We start from the raw sequence: 20,705 nt of genomic DNA, 5'->3' as shown, positions 1-20,705 counted from the left end.
AACGTCCATCTACAAAATTTCGCATGACTGGCGTTTCTCCCCGCTAATTATACACGCTGTCCAGCGCGTTCCCAGCCAAAATGTGTGACACGGGTGCTGTCGTCGGAGATGTCGTTCATCGCTTTTAAAGGGATTTTAATAGTTTCGATTCCATTGTGAAATCCGAGCTTTGCGTGGATTTGTCTATTGAGGGTCTTACACACAAACACGCATATATATATAGTACATCGATGCGGTTGCAAGTCCAGTGAATAAGCATAATTACAAGTAAGAGCAAGGCTGGACCACGCCCTGTCTCCGCTCTACTCTCTCTCTCTCTCTCTCTCTCTCTCTCTCTCTCTCTCTCTCTAGCGCAGTATGCGCGTCAATCGGGTGCACGCACACCCGTACACACCTACACGAGCGCGTTCCTCGAGAATATTGGCGCGATCACGCATATATCGACTCGGTCGCGCCAGCAGCGAGATGCGACGGATGCGCGCGCGATGGACGATGGGGCTCCGCTTAGGCGAGCTGATCCTTTCCACCGTGCAACGCACACATTCGCGCACCGATGCACACGCAGCATCACCGGCGAAGCGCCAGACAGCCGGAGGCGGCGCACGGTTCCCCCGTGTGTGCGTGCGGAGATCGCGACGCGAGAGCCAGGAGGTCGCGCGCGGGCTCGAAAACCGCGATGCACCAGCGTGCGCGCGCGCGCGCGCGCGCGGCCGAAAGAGAAAGAGAGACGAGTCTGGTGCGGCCGGCGCTCGGGAAGCGCAGCCGCGACGAGACGCGACGCGGCCGTCTCGCCGTCTCCCAGTAAATATAGTTCGGTCTACGCCATTCCGAGATCGTCCTGGGAGATAAGCCCCGTTCACCAGAGCAGTCCATTTCCCAGAAGAATTTCACTCGCAATCTCTATTATGGCTCTCCGTCCGTATGTGTGCACGCTCGTTATTGCGGCGAGGATCGTTTAAAGAATTGTATATATATATAGCGTTTATTGGATCGCTTCGGAGAGATTTGGGAAACGAAATACTTTGATTCGGATGACGCGAGGCTTATTTTGACGGAGGTATATGTATATATAGAGTTGTGGGTAATATAAGTAGGGTGTGCGAGGTGGCCCTAAAGATAAACTCGCGTTGGGACTGGATGCAGCCTGTGGCGCTGCGCTAGGGTTATCGCGACATCATCGCCGAGCCACTTTAACGGCCCGATAGCGAGAGCTGAGATCGTTAGGCTAATCCGACAAGTTTGCGACTCGCGACGCTCGTGGAACGAGAAGAAACGACGTCGTTGCGCGACCAGATCGAACTTACGAAAGCGATCCGAGTCGAGGCGTCGCGTACATACGTCCAAGCGTCTTATTGCCTTTGTACCTACATATATAGATATGGAAAAGTTTACCCCCTGACGTACGTATTACACTGTCTTATTCGGATAACCGTCCTGGAGTTATATCAGCTAGACCCTGAAGTGATCGATCTCGTCATCACCTACATGGAAAGCTGTGGTTCGTTGCGTTAAATAGAGGATATAGAATTGATTCGAGTTGGAATCCTTTTGGTATCATCGTTGCTGAAGATTTCGTAAGAATATAAGAACACGAGGTGGAATCCGGTAATTCGCGGCGCTATCAATGAAATTATAATGCCGTATGTATAGCATGATCAGAGGCAAGTCTCGTCACACACCGTTTCCATGGATTTTTAGTGCTCCAGTGCAACGAGGCTCGGTGATTAATTTATAAGACATCGAGGAGACGATGATAAAATCATGAATTACGCATATTATAAATTATTGAGATTTAGTGCTGTGATATATCGAGTTGGATAACCCGAGCGCGATAAATTGTGGCGACATTGCAGCTTTGACTACTTGTCAGAATTTGTTCAATGCCAGTAGTAGAAGACATGAAAGCTTACCAGGCGAATGAGGGTAGTAAATATCGAGATTAACTCTGTACGAGTGTGGCTGCACTGCTATATACACTATATAGCAGCGCGGTGTAAGCACGGAGAGGCGGCGTTAAAAAATCGTTTTATAATTTCAAGTTGGACAAAGTTAAAAGCATAGGTTTATCGCGATCTAGAGGGATCAAGGAAAACGAGGGTATTCGGTACTGACGTTTAAAAGCAAATGATGGTCTTAATCTCGTCGGTTAGTAGTGTCCATGAAATGTGATCCAGGAACATCAATGACGCGACAGAGCGATAAATTCAACGCGAGCTTAGATAACGCTATTGCATATTGGAAGTTGCAGCATATTGCAGAGCTCTATTTGTCGATTAATCTCGGGTTTCGTGATCTACGCTATCGGGCAATTCGAGCAAGTTATTGGCTGTAAAACGCGACTCGTAAAAGCCACCGAGTGTCGTTACAAGCACGTACAAAATATCGCCGATTTTTCTCGGCGACACTCGCGTGATAATATTGCGGTTACTCCTGCATGCACGGCGAGTGTGTAGTTACGATATTGCAGGCTTAAGTAATAGCTTCGCGATCGCACCTTAAACCAGATTTAAGCTGGAGACTCGGCTCGTCGGGATTACGGACTTTCGTAATTAAATGTGTTTCAACGATTTATAAATCGTGCGCGTTGAAACGCGACGATATCGATCCCACGGGACGCAAAAACTCGCTGCTCGATGCGCAAAAACGCATTCGTAATTTGCTTCGAGGGGAATGGTCTCTCTCTCTCTCTCTCTCTCTCTCTCTCTTGCACGGTGTGCGTGCGTGTATGTGTGCGCGTGTAGCAAAAAGACGATCCACGCCCTTTTTGACGCGCGTGCATGAGTGCAATTGTCGCCAGAGTACACCCGTCGTAATTCAAAGACATTCCTCTCTCACTGACGTAAGAAAAACAGCTGCTTGCACGATGTCCGAGGGCGTGATCTGATATGTATAAGCATGCAGAGAGCATACAGGCATTCAAAGCGCGTTAACGCTACTCCCGAACAATGTGGAGATACCCACGAGTTCTGCTAATTCCATCCGATTGTGTTCCACTCGTACCTGTCGTTCAAGCAGAACCTGAAAAAGCCCATCGTGGATTCTCTCCTGCACAGCTGCCTTCCTCCCCCCCCCCCCCCCCCCCCCCACCTTTCCATTTAATCCAAAAGAAACAAGCGACACGATCCCGTATATATAAACTTTTCCTTCTCTCCATTTATAAAAACCTCTCGCTATATATACGTTTTCAAACACGTATATAGATATATATATATACCGGGTATCTCCTGCTCCAGATTTCATCGGATCGCTTTGCCTGAAACTTTGTAGCTCTACACGACTCTATATGTCTATATCTATATGTATTAGCCAAAGTCGATTCTACCAAGTTGGTTGCGTTACATGGTGTCAGTATGTACAGAGAAAGTTACTTTGACTCCGAATAAAGGCGTGTCTTTCGGTTTCGCGACTTTACGGATCTTCTACGATCTTGCCATTAGAAATTCCCACTCGTATATATATATATATATATCTTCATTTCTTTTCGTATTTCTAAAATCTTTGCGTTGATCAACCTTCGCCGTTGAATATTCAAAGTACGATTAATCCGAGTTTTATATACGCTTTTGTATAAAATTCGAGTTGGAGGTATCAAAGTGTTTTTCACGAAAAGGTTCTTGCGTCAACAGATGTATATCGGAGTGGAGAAAATAAGTAGAAAAAGAGAGATGGGTGCGGATTTCCCGTGGCGGTATGTCACGGAGGAACCTTGATACGCGAGTGTATCACACACACATACACACAGAGGCAAAACTGTCGATACACGTATAAATCTACGCCAATAGCGGAGCTTTCTCTGGTCAGTGAAGAGAACCAGTACAGAACTGGGTATCCGGTGTCTCTCATCCTCTCTCGCGCCAACACAAACAAACACAACGGTCTGCTGAACGAGAGTTTGCAAACACTCCGAGAAAGCAGATCGTCGATAGCGCGCGCGTGTGTGCGTGCGCTCTATTCGCGCTCGCGCTTCCCTGGCCGAGGTTATAAAGAAATTCACGTAGGACGACAGAAACGAGACATGAATGATGGGGACTGGAAATATTGTAGAAGGGCTGGTGGGGAGGGGGGGGGGTTGCGCGCGTGTGTGCGTGTGAATGAGAGGAATAAAAAAAAGAAGAAGAAGGAGAGTAGAAAAGGGATGCAGAGAGAGAGATAGAGAGACGGAGTTTCTGCATGTAAACACGGCTGTACGCGTGTGCGTGCACGTGTCCCCGCGAGTCTGGCCGTTCTCCTTCTCCTCCGTCTCCTTCGCTCCAGGCCGCCGAGGTTCGGAACGGCGGCGGCGGCGGCGGCGGCGTTCCGCTGCCTCGCGACCCGCGGTAAGCAAAGCAAACGACCTTCCGTGGAATCTGGACAACCTGTCTGCCCGCCTGCAGCAGCAGCAGCCGTCGAGACCAACCAGGCCTGTGCACTTGTTCCGCGCACGAAGCTGTCCTTGTTTCTTCTTGCCGCTTGCCAACCCCCCTCCCCTCTCCCTACCTTCCTCATCACCGTTCTTCCTCGTCGAACAGCTGCCATCCGTCTCGCTCGGCGAGTTGCCGCTCCACCGCGACGATGGGCTTTGTATATATACACCGTGCATCCTCTCTCCTCTCGCTCGCTCTATCTGTATCCCCCTCCCTCCCCTCCTCTCACTCCTCCCTTGTGACCCTTCGATTACGGTTAACCTCCGAGAAACGATCCTGGCAACTTCCTGACTAGCTCGGTGGCGCGCGTGCCCGGCTCGCGACGCGTCTCGAACGTGCCTAACACGCGAATGATGACTGTCTAGAAACGTAATCGACTCTTAACGAACCAAACGATACTCCTACTCCCTTGATGAATGAACGCTATCCACGCACCGACCTTCCCGATCGCTTCCTACACGACCTACAGTGCAACGTGGTGCACAGGCACGTATATACGCAGCCATTTCTCGAAATCTTTCATCGACTCGGAAAATTCCACTTTTTCAGGACACGAAAGTTTCGATCGAGCGGAGAAATACCGATCTAATGCGTAATTTTAATGAGATCTCTCGAGGCGTATTCTCTTTCACCGCTCGGCAGCCGCAGCTTTTTAAACTGAACGAGTGAAACTTCAAATAATGACAGTGTGGAAATCGTGTCGTGTTTCGCGTGCTGTGCTCCCGACGAGAGACAAATTAATATTGTTATAAGCGTTTAAGGCGCATGCGCGCGCGGTAACGCGATTAATCGAGACGAATGAAGTTTATTCGTGAAATAATTGTACGTAGCAGGAGAATGGATGTTATCTTTCAACGGCTGCAAATTGTCTCGTGTCAGGTGGGTTGTGCAGGGTGGCGAGGGGAGGGGGGAGGGTCGAGATTCACCGGGACGTTTTCATGGTCGGCAATTAACGCGCCCGCGAAGATTTAAGGCCGAAATCTCAGCCAATTACGACGATACATCATTGCTATTTTAGGGCTGCCGATGAATCATTCGCCGCGTTAACCTCATCCCGCTGCCCCTGCCGCGTGTTTTCGAACAACCCGCCGCTGCCGGCTCAGCATTTATTGCAGCGTAGCATCGCACACCCCGCGTGCAGTCCTTATCTCTCTCTCTCTCTCTCTCACTCCCCCCCCCCCCCCTCCTATTATTCCTTTTTCCTCGATCTCTTCCACCAAATCATTCCCTCCATATCTTTTCGCTCCTTTTCCATCCTTGGCCATAGCACCTCTCTGAGTCATTGTGTCTGAATTCGGCGCATCATCCTTCAGCTGGATCCCAGCGTCATCGCCGTTCTCCAACAACTTTGTAAATTTTCCACTTTATCCCAGCGAAAGAATTCCGACCGTTCGCTCGCTGCGTGATATCGGAGATGCCGCGATGCTTATTTTAATTGTCCATTTATTACGAGGCTCGATTGAATCTAAATAAAATTGTCAGCTTATTATTATAACGTTATCTCTCTTAATTCGATGACTCGGTACTCATCCTTATTCGCGTATCCTTATCGTTATTATCGCTGCTATATAACGTTCGCCGAAACTTTGCCGTTTCGTTTAATAAACCTCCGAGAGGCTCGATAGCTTATTCCTTCGATATATCCCCGCTCTTGGAAATATCTTCACCGGCTCAGCGCCGATTTCTTTCTCCTGCCACTTTTTTCCATGCAGAGACTATATATACACACATACAGAAGACACGTACGTGGTACACGAGGAAGCAATCTTAATCCAAGGCTCGTTAATTTATTAGCACCGGTGATTTTTATTCGCGCACAGCTTCCATGAATAAATGCATTTATATTATCGCGCGCGGCCGAGAGATTGAAGGGAGGAATTGATTTCAATGACTTTGTAAGGTAACGAGCGGGTACAGGTTGAAATCGATGATCATTCTATCGCGCCGGGAGCTGATAAGCGTAGAGGAGCGTCGATTATTCGATGACTCATTAATTATCGGGATAATTGCGTCGTTGGTCCGCGAGCTATATCTCGCTCGCGATTATTTTAACAAGGTGTGCGCGCGCGCGCGGCCTTCATTATCGCGTGGATTTATATCGATAGTCGCCGGATGAATTATCGCGTCGTAGCAGACCGAATCGTCGGAGAGTCTCGTGGTAAATCGAGGGTAACGCCGCGCGAGTCCATTAACCAGACGATGGCGTTAAAAGGAGCTCTCATTAGTACAGACCGAGGTGTTTTTCCGCAAACGGATTATATTCTTCCCGAGCCTGTAGCGATCGGGTGCTTTCGATCCGAGACGAGTCGCTCCGAGGAATTGGTTGCTACATAGTACATGCTTGCTTTCCGATAATCACCGTTCACGAAAAATCACGGCTCTTCCCGAGCCTTGGTAGCTTATTTCAACGCTGAAAGCTGTTATTAAACTCTCCCCTCCTCCTCCCCCCCCCCCTCTCAACCTTTCACGCGCAACTACATCTGAAAACAAGCTGCATGGCTAAGCGTCCGCAGACAGTTTCCCAATTATTCATCCGCACGACTCTCATTATTTACCTTTCCTCCATTAGTTCCATCATCCACCACCATGCAGGAGTCTAAGCGTGTGGTATCGCGCACGACTACTACTACACTACGCGCATCTATATACGTGTACATAGAAAGCTTTTTCAAAATTCCATGCGCCATTTCATACACATCCAACGTCGCGTTACTTTTTCCAGAAGGTATCGCACTTTTTACGACAGAAATCCCGTGGCTCCCGAGCAAGATTAATTCACTTATTACGAGCTTCACCCCGACAAGATTTATGTCCCCTGTAAACCAATCTAAATCTCATTAACGACGAAAAAAAGGCTCGGTGAATTTTCTTCTCTTACGTCACATTCGGTTTACAATATTATTTATACGCGTGCACACTGCGTGCTCGTACAGGATCATAATATATATATATATATATATATATATAAAAATAAAATCATTGGAAATCGATTAAATTCGACGGTTGGCTCATTAGCGTGCCAGAAGGGAACGCATCAATCATAAAATCTCACAGAGTCATCGTTCGCGGTAGCTCGGTGTTTTTATTTTTTCTCTCCTATTAGACTGTAGGAATTTTCTTGAAACGCGCGGCTAATTAATTGCATCGGGAGGTGGATAAAGGGCGAGGTATCTTGGAAAATGCTGGCGTTGCCGGAAGAAAAGGTGGGCTCGTCAGCGGAGCTATAGGCAGGGTCTATCGTCTCGGCGAGCGGATGATTTGCCATGGTAGCTCCGACATCATCAGGTTTCTTCCGCGTAACGCATCCATATTGGCGTCCATGTCCAAGCAATGTCCGGCTGCAAAAGTAGATTAGTTCTGGCGCAGGTTTTGTCGGCGAGAAATCAGTTATCGACTCTCTGTGCGTAGCTATATATATATATATATATACACTGGCGCGTCCGTTCAGAGCTTCCTTCTATCTGCCATGCGAGCACATTGCTATGGCAACGCGCACAAACTGTTATTACGCGTATCCGTCCAACCGTTTCTCGGGCTTCTCCTTTCTGAATAGAGATTCGATCCAAGTCTCAGATAAAACTCGCGCGTTATAGGCTTGCCGTAATTATCCTCCTTGAACGAACACCCTCTCCTGCACCTATGTAAAAGCCCATTCCGGACTGAATCGCGATCGAAATGTACGAATTAACGTTCTCTCTCTCTCTCTCTCTCTCTCTCTCTCTCTCTCGATCGCGAATATATCGCATTCCACCCTAATTCTTTTTTTTTCTACCTTATCCGCACAGTTTTGCCGCGTTCACGCTACTCCCCCGGCTACACCCAAGGATATTGCGAAAATCTCGCGCTATACCCATTGTGATGAGCGCTAATGCGAGAAGCCGATCGTAATCGTTAATGCATTTCTCGAAAGAAAGCCGTGAATAATAGCTAAATGCCCGGCGTGCACTGTGCTTTCTTATTTTGCCACGCTCGGATCCCGTCTGATGCATCATTTGATTGTTCCATCATCTCTCTACCTTTTTACGCGCGATAATACGGAAATTGATAAAACCGTGTAATAAATTTACCGATAGCGCTTTAACGTGCAATGTATATATATATATATAGAATAGGTATAATATTTTAAACAGCGAATTTAACCCAGTCTTAAATCACGCTACCGAACGATTTATGTTCCGAGGTCGAATAATGAAATTCTTGCAATATTACGGCACTGTGCACTGGAGTAAACTTTAGAGCTGCTCGTGTATAGACGATGGTGTGGAGAGGGAGTGGTTCTTTTCTTCGAACGGTTTAATCGAGTGTTACAGATCAAATAGAAGAGTGAGAATCGGTGGAAGGTGGTCTCTGGCTCGTTAAGAGTGTCGGAAAGCGATCAAGTGGAGTATCTAGCAATTTCCTCTTTGGTGCAAAAAGAGGCTGTGTAGAATATAGTTAGAGTCCTTGTAGTGTAGGAAGGAGGGGGGGGGGGGGTACTAAGAGGGTCTCCAGCGTAATTCGATAAACGTATATATAAGCGCGGATGGTCGATTTTGCATCGCTTTTCTGAGTATAGCCGCACACATTAATAAACGCCTAACGCTCGTCGATCAAGTGGTATCGCAGGGAACCTCTTAGTATAGGGAGGGGGTGGGGGAAAGCGTAGAACCATCGCTGTGCTTACGGCAGAAAAGGAGAGAAGAGGGAAGGAGGGATAAAAAGATGTCGAGGGAGAGAGGAAGGGCGAACCTCGAGGGGAGGAAGAATGGTAGTTAAAAAATCAATGGAAATTGAAGCGCAAGACAATGATAATTGCTGTGTATATATATGTATAGAGAGAGAAGGGAGGTGTTGGTAAAGGGGAGGAGGGAGACTGATGGAGATAACAGAGGGGGTTGGGGTTTGGGAATATATATATAGAAAGGACGAAAGTAAATCATAGGTAAAGGGGATGCGAGGAGGGAAAATGAGGAAGATAGAAATCGAGAGGTGGAGCGAGAGAGAGAGAGAGAGAGAGAGAGAGACGAAATGGAAAATCAAAGGAGAGAGACGGATACGTTGCTAAGATGCAGCTTTTCCCTTTTGAGGACTGGTGGACGCTGCTCGTCGGCCATCTTGACGTTTCCTCCTCCCTCATCTCTTTCTCTTCTGACTTACAAGATGCGTCGTGAATGTGTGGGAAAGTTAAGACGCGCGCACCGTCGTCCTATCGTCTTACCTTATATCTCACTTGCTCGCCTATGTGCTCTCGTCTCTCACACTCCTTCCCGTACACGCGTCATTTTTATCGCGCGTCTCGCATTTTCTTCCCTGATATATCCCGACGCTGCAGCTCCTCGCACGTGTACACCAAACCCTACCATCGATAACTTTTCAAAAATCCAATCTCGTCAAATTAAATTGTCACAGTCATAATAATTAATTGAAGAGAAATCATGGGGTTCTCAATGGAGGATTCGAAGGAATTTGTCAAGAGGTTTTTTTTATCCTGCCCTTTCGTGCCGAGCGCTCTTCAGAGTCTTCGTTTTGGCTATCGAGTTTCCCGGTTCGATATAGGTTTGGCTTCATCGCGAAGGAAGAGAGAAAATTTAGGTATAGTCAATTTATCGAATTTACGCGCCGAGTGTCGTGACTTTTCTCACCTGTCGGAGGATAAACTTTGGTTTTTTCGCAGAAAGTGGTAGGGCTTCCGAGGAGGAGGAGAAGAAGAAGGAGCGATATTGGGGGAAGGGGAGGAGAGGGACTTTCGATGCATGCATATCCGCCTGGGTTATTTACGATTGGGCATCGAGTATTTCGCGTATGCGCGTGTATCTCCGCGAGTAAAAGGTGATTTTGCGGGAGGAATATCTTTGGATATCTTTGGGCAATCGTCGGGTATTCTCTCGCACCATGGATTATCCAGAGTCTCTCGCCTTATTGGAGGCCTGCGGAATATTCAGATTTCTCTCCAACAAGATTTCCTCGCCTTTTAATTGTTTATCAGACTCTTGATACGTTTAATAAAATAATAATTCGTAATTTTTATTATCCCTTTTCTCCACTCGAATTACTGTACGAGTTTATATATACGAGCAGTCGCGCTAAAGCAATCGGTATATACGAGATGGTAATCGCGATCGACATTAGCCAACGGCTTTTATCGGCATTCGCGTTAGTATCGAATCGGCCACGTTTTTCATGAAAGCGGACAAAATAAGGCCAATGCGGGAAAGTCTTGAAAAATGTAAACAATTAATTAGCGAGTACCATAGAGAATGGAAGGAACGCGATCGACAGGTGAAATTCGCAATTACCAGTGCAATTACCTGGATATAGAGCGTAGGTCGCGCGCGTTTAACCGGAGAGTCGAGTGATACGCGATAAATAAACGCGTTTCCCGGCTAATCTGTGAGTTTCAGATATACAACGGTGTATTACAAGGTGGCGGCGCGTTTCATGGAAAAACTTGGCAGCGTTCTCCACGATCTCAATTAAATTCGAAATTGTATACGCGAGCAACCCCGAGTGTTTTTGACAGTGACTTTTGTGGTGGAGAGTCGAGGACGTGTGCCATTTGCATTAATAAAAGGGGATAATTGAGGCGGGACGAAGGCCAAGTAGAGGAATAAGGGGAGGGGGGTGAGGTGGAGGGCTCGATTTGCAGATTTACAGAGCCGTACGTTAAGCTCGCTAATGCGTATACATGTCCGTATGCAAATCTGGTGCTCGGCGAGCTTCGGAAGAAGACGACGAGAGGTCTGTGAATAGCGGGGGGGGGGGGGGGGGGTGGAAGAAAAAAATCTTATATAGCTGGTTGCAAGAAAACATGTTGACGCACGGGGGGCCCCAGAAGTCACCGCACTATCGTTATTATTACACCGTCTCGTAATTACTCACGAGTTCAAACAGAATTTGTCTCTGGCGTCGGGACATTTCCGCTTGACGCGCGATGCGTTCTCCATGCATGCGTCGTCGATATAGCATGAGAGAGAGAGAGGGAGAGGGAGAGGGAGAATCGCGGTCATTGAGAAATATCGCGTGTAAACTGTGGAGAATTCGACGCTGCCGCGCACTCGCTAATTTTAGATCGATAGCATGAGTTATTGCGAGGATTTTTAAGCGATCGCCTATATACATGCATGCAGAAATCGAAGGTTCTCAATGGGGCTTTCGGTTAATGCAAACGCGCGCGGCTGCTGCCTCGCGTTAATTGCGCGATCGCCGGTAATCGTAATAAATGATCGACGCTAGCGGAGCAAAAAAACGCGCTAATTACAGTGAATGCAAAGTAGGATAAGAGTTACATGAATTATGAGCGAACTTCAATCCCGGTGAATTCTTAATTCTTTCGCACGGAACGCAAAGAGGCTCATTTTCCATAGATTTTTAACGATTCTTACGAGCATTGGCGGCTCAAAGTCTTTTCTCTTTCTCTTTCCCTCTGTCCACCATGGGACAAATCGCGGCAATAAAGGAGGAGATAAATACGAATGGCAGGAGGCGAACCAAGCGATACGAGTGAATTTAAATTCTGAATTCTTAATATCTCTATTGGAATATTTATAAATTCGTATATATATATAGATTGTAAATGAGTTTATTAAAATTTCTTCAGTGATTTTATTTATCCGTCCGAGTGGTGCGTGGAAAGAGGAAGGTGGCGAGAGAAGAGACGAGAGGAAAGATTGAAAACAATATTATAAACGTATATATATATATATATGTACGTATTGCATGCATTTGGGGGAAGTAAGGTGGGAATAATTGGTATAAATAGATGGTTCCGAGATTCTGACAGGAAAGACGTACGTTAATGGATGGAAGATGGGATTAAAAAGGAGTTTTTTTCATATATAATTCCGAAAGGCAGGAACGCGCGAGGCCGGGGTGTTTCATGGTGGAATAAGAATCCGGGAATTTGCTTATATTATTTTCGTAGGGCCATAAAATATCGGGATGTACAGTGGGGGCATCGGAGTCTGAAAAGAAGGCTCGGGATCAAAGGCGCCTGCCTTCGTGCGTACAAGAAGAGGGTTGCCTGGATGTATTTGGTCTCGGAGGTACGGTGGTGCTGGAGGAGGGGGAGGGGATGGGAGGCAAGAAGAGAGGAGGCGGGTCCTGACTTACATTCTGCTTTCCACGAACCAAACGGTTTTTACGTCGTTGCACCGTCATTACGGCAATTTGGCGCGCATACGAAACGCGGCTCCTGTAATCCGAAAATTCGCGAGAAAGAAGCGCTTTCGCGGCTGCATACGTATACACACCCCTCTATATACATACGCACACGTATATGTATATATATATATATATATATATAGTTATATGAGCGCTCGTAACTGGAATATCGAATTTAACGATGCCACTCTCTTGACGTGACCGATAATCAAGTTGTATGTAGATTTTAACCGACTGGCCGTAGGTACTTTACGGGAACAAGCCGAAAACGGCCAAATTATCGGCTTATTAAGAAATAATTGAAACAAGTTTGCATAAACTTTTCTTCATTAAAGCTGTCCTACCTGCAGTGACACAAAAAGCAGCGTTATAAGAGGCGGACAGAGAGAGAGAGAGAGACGAGGAAGAAGAAGGAATTTAGTTTGTTGAAAATAAAGCAAGTCCCTCTATGGTAATACCTATATACAATGCATAAACGTAGAAAATGTGAAGAGATTAAAAGTCGGGCTTAAAATTGCAGTGACTCTCGCGATAAATCTTGGTTATTTAGCGGAATAAAATGATATTGGATATTACAAAGGCGTACATGGATATGTATAAGAGCATAGAGAGAGAGAGAGAGAGAGAGAGACGAAGAAGCGAGGCTGCAGCAGACGCAGCAGGGTATTCTCGGGGAGGATCTCTCTCTCTCTCTCGGAGAGTATAGTATATTGTCTACGGGAAAGTGCAGTGGGCATATGGTTTATGGTGCTTCCACACCGGCGCTAATAAGCCGGAGGATGGTGCTCGTCGAGCTCGCCGGTCGGCTTGGCATTATAGCTCGGCTGTAAAGGCGCGGAAGAATGCCCCGTAGGGAGATCTGTCAAATAAATAATCCTCCAAAAGCTGTGGTGTGCACGCGTGACGTCACACGGTCAAAAACACTGTTATTACAGGCAGCGTTCACCCACCTCCGTCGTATTAACATAGATTACAAGCGCGGCCCCCTCCAGCGTCTGCCACTTTGCTATTAACCGATCGCTATTTTCTGATTACCAACGGAGCACGCGTGTATCTAGATAAGAATGACGCGCGACTTATTGTTGGAAAACACAGTAATCGTCATTCGTGCACGTGGGAAACGACCATAATTTTCCACTGACAGCGAAAAACTCTGACTCGCGCATTTATTGCGCCGGCCAGCCGGTAGTTTCAATTTTGGAAGGGGTTTGTGTACTCTTTTATGTATATATATATAAATATAGGTATGCTGAGAATAAAAATTGATTCCCGTTTGTCCGCAATGTGAAAAAAGTCCGGATGAATCGACAAGGGTGAGATTAATTCTCGCCAATGGTTAAGCTACTTATGTGCTGGCTTAAATACCTACGAGAGCGTGGTTGTATTGGAAGCAAATCCATGCGAGGCCTCTCAATTTTAGGTGGATCAATTCTCTCGCTCCGACAGATAATCCTCTCCTTCGATCTTTTTCAGAGAGAGGGAGAGAGAGAGAGGGGGCAGCAACGCAACGAAATAAAGAAAGAGGGGGAACCTTGAGGATCCCACATCTTCCTTCTCTCTTTTTGGCCCTGGATGTCCACGACCATGTTGGTGGAAGTGAAAGGGAACTTGAATTTTCAAAGATATCGTCACGGAGACACCTTCGACGGACGAAGAGAGCCGGCACAGCACGTTTCACTTTTCTCTCTTTCTCCCCTGCAAGCGCCCGCACTATCTTTTTTACCCGATTCCATTTCGTGCAAATGAATCTTTCGTGACTACCCCCCCCCCCCCCGCTCTCGTACACTCATACCCACACGAATTCGACTCGGTCCGTGAGAAACAAACAAACTCCACACGTGAAATTCAATTAAAATCGGAGCATCGCGTCGTGCGGCGAGGTCCGATTCTCATTGGTACCAAATAAAAAAAAACCTGAAGATATATATATATATTCATTCATTCACGTTCGATTGGAAAAACGAATAAATTATAGGTGACGCGATCGAAGGATCGTGAAAAGATTCATGTCGTGAGAAAAAAGCGCTGGCTCGGCAGGGAAGAAAAAAACGTTCAAGAGGATCGCGAGAGAGAGAGAGAGAGAGAGAGAGAGTTTCACGCTCGCACGGGCATAAACACCCAATTTATAATAATCACGAGCGAAAATAAGCTCGGAGGTTGGCGTTTCTCTCTTTCTGCTAGTTGTTTTCGAGGCGGCCAAGGTCTCCCCGTGCATATCTTACGACCGATTAATTGCAGTTGATTTTTATTTATTGCTAAAGTGCAAGGTGGCGCGCCGCGTGTTGTTAATGGTTATTGGTTTGCGATATTCCGCGCATAGGTGTATCTCACCGGGGATATAGGAATAATACGCGAGCGCGCGCGCCAATATATATATATATATATATATATATATATAGGCGGAGACGCAGTGTAACGCACGTACGGAGTACCGGACGCGTTGTAATAATAAATTCCAGCGAGCAACGTGACTTACTGGACGCGCGCGCTCCCGGATAGCAAAGCGCGCAATCACTGTTAATTGTCCGCGCCGATACAACCGCCAGATAACCACTCGATATCCCACACTCTTTTCTCGCCTCCTCAAATCCGTGCAACTCAAATATCAACCAAGCGCTATATATATATATACAGCTCACTTTGTTCTCTCTCTCTCTCTTTCTCTTTCTGGCCAAATTATATCCACCATAAATCCGCTGGAATAACAAGTTTATCTGAAAATCGCTGCGCAACAAATTATCTTACACGACGATGCTCGATCTCGACTGGCGAAAGATGCATTGTAATCTCTCTTATTTTTTCCCCACTTTTTTGCCCCATTTTTTTTGCCAACGCATACTCATTGAAATAACTTGGAAGAATTCATCGTGAAATATTCGTAACGGCTGCGATCGATATACATATTTAATTAGCGCGCTGCGTCATGTGCTTCGAAACGTAGTTCAACAAACATTAATCGCCGCTCTCGAGAGATAATCGCTTTGCAATATCGAGCGCGAGGTTTTTTGTCGCAACGACAATTCTTTATATATATATATCGGTATACGCCTTAGCGGCGGTTTTTTCACCAAATTAATCAGCACTTTGTATCTACGCAGAATCTGGAAAATACCTCGCAGTTATTCGTCGATAGCGCCATTCGTTAAATCGAAGGTCGACTTTTAGTCGAGAGGATTAACATGTGAAAATGAGGATAGCGGAGATCCGAAAAATGATTAACGAAGCCGACGAGGCGCGCGCAGCTCGCGTTATTACGCGATGCTTCGAACGAGAGTGCGAATTTCCTATAGCTGCGTTCTTTTCTTTGCTTTGTTGTTTCGCAAGACTGCAGGTCCGAGGCTTTAATAAAAGTTGGCGATTATGGCCGCTGTCTCCGTTCCAGCGGTCGTAATTGCGGCACTAACGAACCGTTGGATCTCTCTATATTCATTGGAGCTCGCGCAGAGGCATCCTGCACGCGCATTTTTCCGTTTCTGACCTTTCGAGCCCGTCCGAGAGCGCGACGCGTCGGTGCGCCGTGTGCTGCTGCATGGACGCTTCAATGAACTACCATGCAGGCCACTTCTTCTCATGGCCGACGATCTTGTAAAGGAAAATTTAAATCGCCACATTCGGACGAGACAAGCTCCAATCCCGCGCCTCTTAGTTAACTCGCGTCACCTCAAAATGCCGGGACAAACTCAACAATTTTATACAGCCCATTAAAACGAGACATTGTTTTTACCTACCGGACTCTTGAAAAAGCAAAGAGAAAACTGACAAGGATACGCTTAAACGTGATACGCTATAATTAAGTATGGTCACTGCACTTTTCTTTACGATTCTTTGTTCCCCACCGCCACACACACACACACATATATATACACACAATTATTCTAAAATCTTACCAAAGTAGCGACTATAAATTCCCTCGCCAGCTCCTAAATTTTGTCAACGTAAATTTCACACAGTATTGAGAAATATTTCGGGTTTTTTTTCGCACCATCTCTCTCTCTCTCTCTCTCCCTCTCTTTCAGTTTTACGAGTCATAAAAACGGGCTGGTCAACGTTCGCGATTTATTATAATGCTAGATTTCGATTTTATAATTTCGACAGGATATTATATGTGAATGGAAAGAGAGAGAGAGAGAGAGAGAAAAAGAAAAAAAAAGGGACTCGCGGCAAGATTTTATCACGAGACTAATCACCGCAACCTTTCCACTCCTGTCTCAGCTGTTATTTTATCTTGAGCTGTTAAAACATCAAGGATTCGGATGCGGCGCAAAAACAGTAACGATTCCAGTGGTATATAATAAGTATATACAAACCCCCGATTAAGTTGGGACAAGAAGAATTTGCCGCGTATCGGGGATGGGAAGAAAAAGGGAGCGATGAATAAATCTGCACCGCAGGCACAAAATTAAGGCTATAATTAATTATAACATAAAGATAATTGATTACTCACCCAGGACGAAGGGAGGCTGCCGTGAGGGTGAGTTGCTGAGCAGCAGCAGCCGCGTTGGCCGCAGGATCGGCCGCGACCAGTTCGGAGAGTACGAGGACGGTGGTGGTGGTGGTTTGGGGGGCGCAGTTGGGGACGCTGGCGGTGACCGCGTGGCGAACGGGTAGGCCCTCGTCGTGCTGGAGCTGCAGCTGAGGGTAGTGGTGGAGGTGCAGGGCGGTCGACCTTGGAGCGTTGCAGGCCGGGGGCAGGAGGCCGGCTCTGCTGGCGGACGGCGGGGAGGGCGAGGGGGGCGAGGGTGGGGGTGGCGGATACTCCACCACTTGAACCCTGTCAGCCTCGTTCTCGTAAATGATCTCCTTGTCGTGAGTGTACATCACTGTCTTCTGGCCATCGTTGTAGATCAGGTCGATCATCTTGTGCTCGCCCAGCGCCGGATTGGTCCCGGCTTCCGGTGTTACTCGACCGTCCGGATCTTCCGGTCCTGCGCGCTGCACGTCGTCCGGGTCTTGATGGTGCGGCTGATGATGATGATGCAGGTGATGATGGTGGTGCCTGTGGTGGTGGTGGTGGTGGTATTTAGGGTGCAGCGAGTGGACGGTCGGTGGGTCGTGCAGGTCCAGAACGTTCACCGGTTGCATCGTGGCCAGAAGAACCTGTTGCTCGCTGTCGTTTTGATTTGGGTTGCTCAGAGAGGAGGACGCCGGTGAAACTGGCCCCTCCTGCACCTTTCGATCACACATTCAACGTGTCACAATTAAAGCGCGTGTATACATCTATATATACGCAATTTCTAAACATCCATTATCAAATATCAATCTTCCCATAATGGCATTTTCATATTCTCACAAAGCTTGTAATTACCGTGAATAATTCGCCGGTATTTCCCGTGTAAAAGATTACTCGTTTAATTACCACCGAGACTTGTCAATAATTCAAAACACCGTGATAACGTAATGAAGTGTAGATTATAAGTTGGTCTAAGTGAAAATTTACAGTTAGAATTGATCTTTTACGATAATTATACACAGCGCAGAGAATCATGGCTCCATAAAGTACCTTGATGGCTTTTCTATGTAGATAGACAGAACTATTACTAAATACAGCTCGTATTCGCGTTCGATTCCTCGAAAAGCCAAATTTTCACTGCTCACTCTCGCAAATGTCAACTGCCATTTATAATAGAAAATAATAAGGAGAAACTGATCATCCCGTTTATAATGCAATTACAACCGATGGTGCAATAATCCAACAGTTCATTAACGATCTTATATATAGAAATGATATTTATAACTTTCAGTTACCTTATTCACGGGGGTTACGTATATATCAGCGCCACTTCTTCATAATAATTATTAATCGCAGTTGCAGCGGTTAGCCGTAACGAATAATATTTCTAATGCGTGCAAAGATCAAACGATTATAAGTGCAAATGTCCCTACCAACTAACTTTCTATCGGACACAATTAACAGCCAATGATGTTCCTTGAATTTTAAAAATCGTACTTGTACTTTCATATCCAGGAAACCATTATAATAAATTTCTACAATCGCCTGTGGCTCTTCGAATTCTTTAATAGATTGGTTAACGGAAGATTCGCTAGAGTTTCGCGCTATATAAGTAAAAGTAAACTATGTGTAATAATACAAGCGAGACACCGAGACTACTTTACGCTCGAAAAAATATATCCAATTTTTAAATCTGTTTAAAGGAGGAGTTAGTTGCGCACGTAATATTTTAGCAATACATCGTTTTGCAGTGAAACGCGCGATTAAGGATTTAGGATCATTTCCTATATATAATAGAAAATCTATTATAAAATAATATACCTATATCACTCGTTTCTCTGCAATAAAATAAAAATGCCTGTACGTTACACAGGTTGCATATATATTTTGCAAGAAAAGCTATATACATTTAACAATAATTTGAGATTTAAAGAAAAAAAAATAATTTTTCCACCGCTCTTGACGTAACCTAACGTAGAACACACGAAAAAGCGTGCTACTGTCAAAAGCACAACAAAGCCTATGCCAGTCTCGCGTTGGTGCGAAAAGTACCAGCAAACGACGCTCCATTAATTAGCATAATTAACAGTAGTGTGAATCACGCTCGTAATATCCGCGCGACTACAAAGCGTATATATATATATATATATACACACACACACGCATATACATATATACACTGTGACGAAAGGTAATTTGAGGCAAAAGAGCGAGTCTCAGTTTTCGAGTGTGTCACCAAGTCGTCGTTTATCTCGCATCGGCAGCCGATAAATTTTCGAATTAACGTAATATGCGCAATGAATTATGTTTTCTCCCTTGGCTAAATCTCGATAATCCCGTTGATTTATCGGTCTCGGGGTTTTTTGTCACCGAGCGAGACTGCTGGACGCGAATAATCCTAGCTGTAGGCTCCATTATTGATGTTTTCGACGGAATTCTCGGCGCATCCTCGGCTTGACCTCGTCAGGACGTCAAAGGTCCTGAAAATGCCCCATGGGACATTAGTCAGAACTCGCACATCCGGTGACAAGTGCAACGCTCGATCCTCGCCTCTGCCACGGATTAATTAATGATTCGGGAGGGCGACGTGGCAATAATTCTCTGCACAGACTCTTCCTTTCGGGAGAGCTATTTAAATTTGTTGCTGCTTCGGTTCTTGGCTCGTATACTTTAAACGTTTACACGCGAGAAATCTCCGGCGATAACAGTACTAATTGTTGTTCTGCGTAATTAGTCCAGACTCCTCTCGTTCGCGGATAGTTATGCTCTGTTAGACGTTTCTATATAATTAGTGGCTGCGCACTGAGAGACCGGTGCACGACCACTTTGTACATCGTTACATATATATATATATATATACAAGAGTATCTCGCATGATATTCCATCGCGACGATTTCTGCTATTTTCGGTCGTCGAATCTTTCCCTCGATTGCCAGAGTCGCTTGTTAAACGAGAAAACACGAAATGTATATCGAACCTGCGCTGCGCTCGCAAATACATATTTTAACTCGATCGATCGTCTTTGGAAGAGATATGAAGTAAAATAAAAGAGAAAAAAGAAGAAACGAGAACCGTCTCCAGTTTCCGAAGCTCGATTATTCAATCTGGGGATTATCGCTCGTAAATTACATATTAATCTGGAGGAAGAATACGAGAGTCTTGTCGTGGATTTATTTTCACGAGGCAGAACCGCGATGGACGCGATTGGAGAAGGTGCAGCGAGTTCGAGAGGGTGCTTTGTCATCTTCATTAAAGTTTTTGCGGCATTTCAGTTTTGATTGCCGTGAGTCAACGCCGGTAACTTGCCCGCCCTCTTTTGCGGTAAGAGAGAGCGCAAGCTCCGATGAAGACGCATGGTAACGAGTTCACGGAAATCGGGCAAAAACACGAATTTTATTGAGGCTTTCAGGCGACGATCACCTCGATAATGAACAGCACGAACTGCCCCTTTTCGTATTACTTTCAACCGCGAGAAATCTCAAGAGTCATCTCTCACGGCTCGCCTTCCTTCACTCTTGGCTATATACCTTCTTCCACACGTGTGTGTGTGTATGCGTTTACCATTGCTATACATGTATGTATATATACCGAGACGAAAGAGATGCGAGCGTTTCATTGGTTTAGCGACTAGGCGCGACTATATGCAAAACAGAATTGGCCGTCGATCTCGCTGAGATAATATTTATTTGCACTACTCGTATATATATGTACCT

At 46.0% G+C, this 20,705-nt stretch overlaps 1 protein-coding gene across 3 annotated transcripts in view; it reads right to left on the bottom strand.

Annotated features, from left to right (window-relative positions):
* Window positions 1–20,705, bottom strand: part of grh (grainy head) — a 79,596-nt gene that overhangs the window by 52,896 nt on the left and 5,995 nt on the right. For all 3 annotated transcript variants that reach the window (XM_066735624.1, XM_066735635.1, XM_066735645.1), the window contains exon 3: window positions 16,987–17,711. In XM_066735624.1, coding sequence (XP_066591721.1) covers window positions 16,987–17,711 — 725 coding nt within the window. The remainder of the gene's footprint in view (window positions 1–16,986; window positions 17,712–20,705) is intronic.

Source organism: Prorops nasuta, unplaced genomic scaffold (genome assembly GCF_024137725.1).
Source record: "Prorops nasuta isolate Cenicafe-Biocafe unplaced genomic scaffold, Cenicafe_Pnas_1.2 PNAS00002, whole genome shotgun sequence".
Taxonomy (NCBI): domain Eukaryota; kingdom Metazoa; phylum Arthropoda; class Insecta; order Hymenoptera; family Bethylidae; genus Prorops; species Prorops nasuta.
This window is presented reverse-complemented; position numbering and strand designations above follow the sequence as displayed.